This window comes from Athene cunicularia (genome assembly GCF_003259725.1).
Source record: "Athene cunicularia isolate RWA chromosome 25 unlocalized genomic scaffold, athCun1 chr25_part1, whole genome shotgun sequence".
Taxonomy (NCBI): Eukaryota; Metazoa; Chordata; class Aves; order Strigiformes; family Strigidae; genus Athene; species Athene cunicularia.
In genome coordinates this window covers 563,740-572,449 of record NW_020799134.1, presented here as the reverse complement: position 1 = coordinate 572,449, position 8,710 = coordinate 563,740, and the positions used below count along the sequence as shown (strand labels likewise).

The window sequence follows — 8,710 nt, the reverse complement described above, 5'->3', positions numbered from 1 at the left end:
TTTTTTTTCCCCTTCCAGGGTGAGGTCGGGGTCTCCTCTCGCAGCACGGGTCACAACCTTCCCTCAGCTTCTTGCTGCTCCCCACAGAGTCACCCCAAAGCATGGCAGCGTGGGAGAAAAAAAAATAAATCAACAACCAACAAACCTATTTCCAGGAAAAAAAACCCCAAAAAACCAAAAACAAACCAACACGCAGAGTCCACGTTGCTTTTCAAATTATTTCTCCTTTGTTAACAACAAACCAGAAATACAAGATTCCACTGAAACTGGAACAGTTCACAGAATGGTTGAACTTCAAACTTGAGGAGAAGGGGGAGGACCAGACCCTTCCCAAACCCACGGGGTAAATGCAGGCAGCTGGGCTGACCAGAGGATGCAGTTTTGGTTACACCGAAAGGTAACGGATGCATTTTTGGACCCTGCGTTTTAAAAAAAAGCAAAAAAAAAAAGAGAGTTCTACCACGCTTTTGTCATCGCAGCTGTGATTTTATGTTCCTGCTTCCAATTCCTTTTAAATAAAGATTTATTTTCACGCAGATACAGAAACCGCTGGTGCCATCCGTTCGAACACAACGCAAAGAAATTCAAACTTTTATCTAAAAATCAAACCGGGAGAGTTTTCAAACCTGGGAAGTGCTCTGCACCGGGCATTTGCCAACACAAGAGGAACTTTTGGTGCAAAACAAGATTGGTGTGTCTAGAATAAGCACTACAACTAAACCTGACCTGTTTGCCCTGCTGGGAGGTTCTGTTTGGGTTTTTTTGTTGTTTGTTTGGGTTGGTGTCGTGGTTATTTTGTTTTTTTTTTTTCAGATGGGTTAAACTGAATTGTGGGTGTGAACTCGGCCCTTGGGTCACGCTTGGGGACACGGCCCATCCCAAAATGCGACTGCAGAGCTTAAGAGGCACCTAAACACGCGAGATCCCAGCACCAGCACTGATGTGGAGTAACTGCAGCAGATCTGTCACGTTCAACGTTTGGAGTAATCAGGGAAAGATATAAAAAAAACCACAATCCAAAAAAAAAAAAGATTTCATACAACAGATAGTATCAAAACATTAAAGGAACACACTAAAGTCTGATCTCTGGGTAGAACAGGGCCGCTGCCTATTCCTGCGGGTCCTTCCAGCATGAACCGGGGTTTCCGTTTTTAGCTTATGGGCACCGACATCACACACTAACTTCAACGCGAGTCTCTGGGAACCACCTTCAGTCGTTTGTTTCCGGGTCTGTCTGAGCCATGTAAGCATCCAGCTCAGCATCGAGGTGTCCTTTCGTTTTAGACATGTAAGCATCTAACTGGTTGTCCAGCTGCTCCTTGGTCAAGGCGGGACGTGCCGATCCTCTTCCTCGTCCTCTGCCTCTGCCACGACCTCCAAAGCCCCCTCGGCCCCGGCCCGCCATGCCGCGACCTTACAGGGAGACAAGATGGCGGTTACACACTCCACCAGACCCAGCCGCGGGTTTTGCCGCGCCGGATTAACTCCCCAGGCTGCTTCTGTTTCAGCCCAGACAGACATTTGATCCGCGACTAAGAGCTCTTAGCTCAGGCTCCCACCTCCCCTGCTCGGCTCCCAGCCCCGCCGACACGTTGCATACTTCTCTCCCCCAGCTCCTGCACACCTCCGGGTCGGGCTCACGAAGCTTTTGGCAAAGTGGCAACACCATCACACTGTTACGAGCAAATTTTTCCTCCAGGAGAAGGATACCCAAGAGCCCACATCGATCAGCATGTGTTTGTCAGGCTAAGAAATACAGCTAAAGCTACAAGCCAAAGCTGTCAAGAGAGCGGCAGCTTCCCGGTGACTGTCGGCTCTGACTCCTACAAACATTGGGCCAAGCCCAAGGTAACACGAGAGCGCGTCTGGCTGGTGTTCCAACCAAACATCTGGCTGAAACATTAACGACCCTACCATCAACAGCTGTCTCCTGTATTTCCTCTTGCTTTACTGCTTCTCTGATTTGTTGTTGAAAACGAAGAGTTCATTTACCCAAGACTTGATTTGTTTTCAGGCTTTGAATTTCAGTTTGTTTTGCAGGGGTTTAGGCTTTCTCCTCTGTTAAATTTCTTCCCCTCACTAATTATTTTAAGAGTCTTTTAGTTTACATAGGCTCTGTATCATTTCCTTAAGTGCAAGGAGACAGCAGAGTCTTCCTCGACACCCTGAAGATCACTCACTGCCCCGACTATTCCACACATCACCCAGCTGGGGGACAACTTCACCAACAGTCCCCCGAACCCCTCTAACAACACCGACACAAGTCAAGGATCTCGTTTGGCACAAGGCCTGGCAAATATTTCAGGAATAAAAGCCTTAATTTAGTTCTGCGTTGTACACAAATTCAAGACTAAGGGGTTTTGGGGCTGCATGTACTTACGCTAGCCTTAAAAACAATTAAAGCTTACTTCTACTTATTCAGCAGCAACGTGTTGCTCCTGAAGCCTGTGTGCACTCACCTCTGCCACCGAGTCCTCCACGGCCCATGGCACCTCTGCCCAGGCCACCTCTCCCAGGGCCACCACGACCTCTGATGCCACCTCTTCTCAGGCCCATCCTGGGGGATATACCTCGTCCTCCACGAAGCAGGCTTTGCCCTTCAATAGAGAAAGGGAATCAAATCAGAAAAAAAAAAAAAGTTTTCCGAGTCAGGCTGTCAAAAAGACATAAAGATCCAAGCAACTCCGGTTCAGCCACGGTACTGACCTCTGAGTGGGACTCCTCCTCTCAGCAGAGCTCTCGCTCCCCGGCCACCACGCATGGCTCCTCGTGGCAAGCCTCTCTGCCCCATGGACAGTCCTCTTCCTCCCATGGCTCCGCGAGCGAGGGGTCCCGCTGGCCGGCCTAAACGTGCCTGAATGTTACTTTTACCGAGGCGTTGCTTCAAGCTCTTCTGGAATAGATTTTGAAGAAACAAGAGGATCATGCAGCAATCTCCAACTTGCAACACAAACGGCACAGCAATCGCTTATCAAGAAAAGTGGTGTGTTGTTTTTTTTTAAAAAAGATAAAGAGGGTCACTAGCTCTCTGCAATGTATAATCAAGCTTCAAAGGAAGACAATGAAATTTGCTCTGGGAGGGATAATTTGTGAAGGTCAAACAGAGAACAAAGACCTTTCCTGGAAGCAAGTGTTTGTACAGAGACAAGAAAGTTTGCAGATTTGGAAGGAATAATTTTTCTCCATTTTTAGCAGTGCTGCTGAGTCCGAATCAAAGCAGACACTTAATCCACAAGGCAGCCCCCTAATCCCTTCTGCTGGAAGGTGACAGTCCAAGCAAATCCTTGAGACAGAAAGCAGCTACCCCTGCTGTGGCACAAGCCGAACCTCCCTCCCCAGAGCAAGCGCCATCTGTGCAGCCACACGCCATGGATATCATTCCCAGTGGCCTGCTGCCCCATCCCAGTTAGGCTTCCACCCAGGACTAAGGCAACAGACTAACTCAACAGCTAGGGAAAATAGCCACTTTTCCATCTATGCTGAAGAAATCTACCCAAGCCAGAAGAGCAGCAAAACAGTAATCTTTGTGAATGGGGCTTTTGAAGTTTTGAAATTAAAAATGTGACATCAAAAACCACAGAGCTGGCTTCCCTTGGGCTGGCTGTAGCAGCTCCTACCCTCAATCACCTACACCAGAACTGCTGCAGAGACTGCTCAGGTGCTCATGCAGCAGGAGCTGAACCACCAGTTTACATCCCAGTATTAACACGTACTGGTATCAATCTGGTCTCCACAAAGCAGGCTACCACTTCTGTGGGCACCACTGAACACTACAGGGAGCTAAAAAGCAACAGCAGGAACCTTCACACTTGTCTCAAGAACAAAAGCTGCTGGCCCCAAGGTGACGGGAGCAGCCACAAAGGCTGGATGTTACTACAGGTTCCAAGTTATCGCTTGTCTACAAGCCTGTGGACAGCAGAACTGGTCCCTCTAAAATCAGTCTCCTCTGCAGCTGCACTAAGATTTTAAGTTTTACTGCTTCAGTTTAGACAGTCAGTCATTCTTCTAACAGTCACAGCAGACTAAAATGTTAGCCTCTCTCTCTCACCCAGCCTGGCTGGCAAAAAAGGAATGAGAAAGCATGTGTATGTTCCAAATCCAATTATTCATTTATGTCACTTACCGTGAGAGTTTAAGATAAGCTGCTGGACTTTGCACTGAAACAGCCCAAGAGTGCTCACCCTTCTGCTCTACCTCCGAGCAGGAGCACCTTGGTCTGCTCCAGCTACTAAGTAAATGCACATCCAAAACGCAGTCAGTATAAATGCTTTTATATTAAAAAACCCCACCCCAGCAGGTTTACATAAACACTTGTGCACTCACATGATTCAAAACACAAACCCATGAATCTAGCACCAGCAGTGCTCTGCAGTTTAGGGGGGGTCCCTTCTGAAGCCCAGGTGACCATGGCTGGGATCACTGCTCCCCAGCACAGGAGGATCAGAAAAGCTCCTGGTGATACCAAGTACGTCTATCTTGTGAAAATCCAATCGCCACAGGAACTTCCAGAGCAACGGGCAATCTTTGAAGAACAATCCAGCATAAACCAGGTTTCCCAATTGCTCTGCAACACCATACCGTGACCCTCGCTTGTAGCATTTAATTTCAGAAGACCAAGAAAGTTACACCTATGCCCAACATAAAAACCAAATGGGTTTAAAGAGCTAAGCAGCAAGACTAGTTCTTCCCTGCTCCTCTGTGGCACCTCAATTCAGCAAGCAGAAACTTCAACCTTTCAATCTAGTTTCACTTACTGGTTGTGAAAGTCTTAACTTTTCAAACTTTTTAGTATTTTTTTTTTTTTTAAGCAGAAAATAATGTAGACTACCATTTCCAGAGCTTTTGTTTACAAGCCCTGCAAGGCAAACCGGCACCACGGCCTGTTTTTACAACAGAAGTCTCAAGAGATCTTAAAAAGCACCTGCATTCCTCTTTATCAGAGCAAGCTCTGAGCGTGAGCACGTCTGGCAGGCTGAAGTATTCCAGCTATTTGGTGAAGCAGCTCAGCTAAGAAATTTCTAGAGCTTTCTCTTCATGTGCAAGATACTGTACAGAATTCTATTTCACTACTGCTGTAGTCAAGTCATGCTGTGCTATCTCAACTTGCTGCACAGCAGTGAGGCACTACCCCACAGCTTTGTTTGTGCCCTACACATGCATTTTAAGCTCATCTTACCAGCCTTCCCATTTAAACACAAGCTTCAAAACTTGCAAGAAAACCCCGCAGCCTGACAGAGAGCCTGCACAAACAGCTCTCTTCTGCATTACTGAGGTTTCTGTTGTGGAGAGGTTTTGCCCCTGGTCCCTTCTGTAAGTCCAGAGCTACGGAGAAGCACGTTGAGCGCAGCAGAGAAATCAAAATTTTGCATGTTTGCTTTGGTCTTCTGCTCTACTGACAGAAGGCAACTTGAGGAACGCACCACAACCATCACTTAAACGTGGAACGATAAAGACTCTTTATAGAAGGAGAATGCAACCCTATCCCTGCAATCCAGGCCTGCGTTCTAGCATTTGCAAGCAATCCCCAAAATCAGTTTGTTCATCTGTTCCTCGCAGGCAGCTGCTATCAAGGGAGCGCACCAAGAGAGGGTGGAGTTGGGGATGGGAGCAACCAGCCTCAACTGGATAGTAAGTACTGGAAACAATCTGCAGCAATTGTAACTGCAGCTAAATCGCGAGATGAAGCACTCTGCAGATCCAGAAACCCAGAGTGAGAACAATTCTCTGAAAAAATAGAGAGGAGACATGAACAGCCAGCACAAAAAAACCCCCCACAACTCAACAATATTAACCAGTAAGTCACAAAGCATTACTTATCTGAAGTAAAAAGCAGGCTTTTCTGCAAGTCCCTTCTAGGTGTCTCTCATTTTTAACTTTCAGGAGCATTTTTCAAAATCCACCACATCCTGAAAAGCCATCTGCTGGTGACAGGCATCAACAGGCTGTCCCAAAATAATGCCACTTTCTCTCACCTGTTTAAGCTTCAAAGCAGCCTGGACAGAAGGTCTATTCTCCATCTGCTGAGCCAGTCTTCTGTTTCTGGCACTGGCTAGCTGCTGCTGCTGCTGCATGGTAGCTCGAATATTCACTGGCATCGGCTGTTTGTTCTTCAGCATGTTAGTAAAGCTTCAAGGTCGAATAAAATGGGTGTTTAAATAAAGCTTTATTACATACATTTATTGGCATTTCATGGTTCTCAAGACTGGATCTCCAGATCCCATGAACCTTATGTAAAGAGTGGTACTTAGGTCACGTCATATGTGATTACGTATTCCTTGTTTTCCACAAGTGTGCAAGAACTGGAAACTCAGAAATGACGTTGTATATTAATTCAGAAGTGACAAAGCTTTAGGTTTACTGATTTTAGAAATGGCAGAAGGAATGAAAACAAGCGATAAGCAGAGATGATCATGACAGATGGGAGAGGACATCACAGAAACAGAAAAGCAAAATGAAATCTGACTGCAAAAGCCTAATTAACCCTCAAATATCTCAGAAAAATGGTTTAAAAACTCAATGCCAGAAGGCAGCTTTATAAAAGACCTCGCCCTGAGAAGAGACTGGTTAGCCCCCAGCGCACCACAGAACTGGTGCCCTAAGAAATGCCACCACCCAAGTGCACTCACTTATAAAAACAGCTCACTTGGCAGATTCTTTGGTAAACAAAGAATCTTCTGTTTTTAAGAGCTATACAGGAGCAGAATATACAGCAAGATGGTAAGCCTCCTTAAGAGCAACCCATCAGCTTTCTACCATGTCCTGGAAGCTACACAAGACTGTAAAAGAAAACACAGATGAGGAATATGGACTGACCAAAATGAAACAGGCCAGCAAGCCTTCCTGGCACTGCACCTCAGCCCTCAGCTCCCCTGGGGTAAGCTACATCTCACTGCAGCACTTGTTAGAGCAGAACTGCACACAAACGGCTCCCTTCATCCCTGCTTGAACTGTACTAGCGTGGTTAATCCGAGAGTGATTAGTAGGAAAGTGAAACAGAACTGCAGCGTTGCTATAGAACTGCAAAAGCTCAATGGCATGGAAAAACAGAAGAATACTCAACAGAAGACACAAAGAAATCAAGAAAAGAGAGATGGAGATGAAGCAAAGCATTTGCCTCTTACAAGGCCCAAAACACTGTTAAAGGGCCTTTGGGCTTGTTTAATGGCCTGCTGCATGCCTCTTACAGGCTAGACCACATGCACGTGTGTCTGCCTCGGACAAAGCAGCAAGCCTGCTGCAGCTTAGGTAACATGCTACCGTGCTGCAGTGTCAACTATATAAATGTAAAAACATGTGGAAGAAAAAGGGAGGGTGTGAGCTTTCTCTCTTTTGTTATAACACATCCCACCATATTTACGTGTTGAACAGTTTAATATTAACTGCTATGGATAAATTTCTCCAAAACACTTGCCCTTTTAACCTGGCGTACCACATTTGTTGCAGTTTAAGACAGAGGAGCATAGCCATCTGCTTGTTTTAGTGAGGTTAAAAGAGGGCAGAAACCACGTTGGTTTTTGGACACCGGACAGTGATAATAAAGTAAAAAAATTTCTTATGAGCTGAAGCTGCTGTTGGCTTCCTCACCGCTCATTCAGAGACATCTTGGTGGTGCTCTTTAGCACAACCTTCGGTGCTGACTGTGCAGCCATCTTCAGATCAAGAGAATCTGCAAAACACAAGAACTAGATTTAACAAAATGGCACGGAGATCTTGTGCTTATTCAACTAAACATTAAAAAAACCCCTGCATTCTGGCTCCTTTGGTGGAAAGAATCAACAACAGTAACAGGCATTCTATTAATGCATTTTAAATAATTTTTCTAGGCCGCTGCCATGATACAGCAGATTTAATAAATCAGGAAGTTAACTCATCCTTACTAACAAGTCATCTTTTTAGAAAGTGAAAATAGCTTTTTAATATCTAATACTCTAGCAGGCAGCTCATCCGCAAACCTGATGCGGTTCTCTAACATGAGAACCTGCCACATGCCTCATGAAAGCAGCAAAGGGATTTAAACTCAGCTGTTCCTGATCTTTGGAGCACAGATCCAAGCCCGAGTGCTTTGACAGTGATGAATACGACTGAAACGTGCTAAGCTCAAACCCACTAACTATGCAGATCAATTTCTTTTATTTTTTTTATAATTAGTACCAGATTTAGTATTCAAATGACTGCCAGAAGAACTCATCCTCAAAATACCTTAACAAAATGCTTTCTTTACGATGCTTTACACTTCAACAGCTAGAAATTAAGCCAAGAGGCAGCCACACACCATTTTTTTTAAATTAAAAACGTTTTTAAAGAGCATTTTTCCTGAGTAACAGCTCGCAGAGGAAGCCCCGCTCCCCCAAACCCACCACGCAGCGCGGAAGCAGCCCCGGCACCGCCGGCCGAGGCCGGGGAGGAAGGCGAGGCCTGGTCTGGGCCGTCGATCCAGCCCCATCCAACAGCTGCCTTACGAAATTGGGAGAGAAAGCCCGGCCGTGGAGGCACAAAGCCTGGGCAGGGGCAAACACCTCATCATCACCCCCTCCCTCAAAGGGCAAAAAACAGCCCCCCCGGCCGCCTTGAGGGGACCCCGCGGCCTCCCTTACGGAGCCTCCCTCCTCCCGAGCCCCTTTCTCGCAGCCGCCCGGCCAGGGCGAACCCTTCTCACCGAAGCAGACGGTCGCCAGGTCTCCGGTGGGGCTGACTGGCGGGTGGCGCGGGG

General features: G+C 46.5%; 1 protein-coding gene across 2 annotated transcripts; it reads right to left on the bottom strand.

Annotated features, from left to right (window-relative positions):
* Positions 1–466: 466 nt before the first annotated feature.
* CHTOP (chromatin target of PRMT1) lies at positions 467–8,704 on the bottom strand. 2 transcript variants are annotated; one of them, XM_026863969.1, is made up of 6 exons: positions 8,657–8,704; positions 7,585–7,666; positions 5,973–6,126; positions 2,707–2,893; positions 2,460–2,597; positions 467–1,413 (listed from the first exon to the last, which is right to left on the bottom strand). In XM_026863969.1, the coding sequence occupies exons 2-6, from the start codon at positions 7,647–7,649 to the stop codon at positions 1,211–1,213; spliced, it is 747 nt and encodes a 248-aa protein (XP_026719770.1). In that variant the 5' UTR covers positions 7,650–7,666; positions 8,657–8,704; the 3' UTR covers positions 467–1,210. The 2 variants fall into 2 exon arrangements, with proteins under 2 accessions (XP_026719770.1, XP_026719771.1); XM_026863970.1 differs by having other exon boundaries at positions 2,707–2,890.
* Between the last annotated feature and the right edge of the window lie 6 nt (positions 8,705–8,710).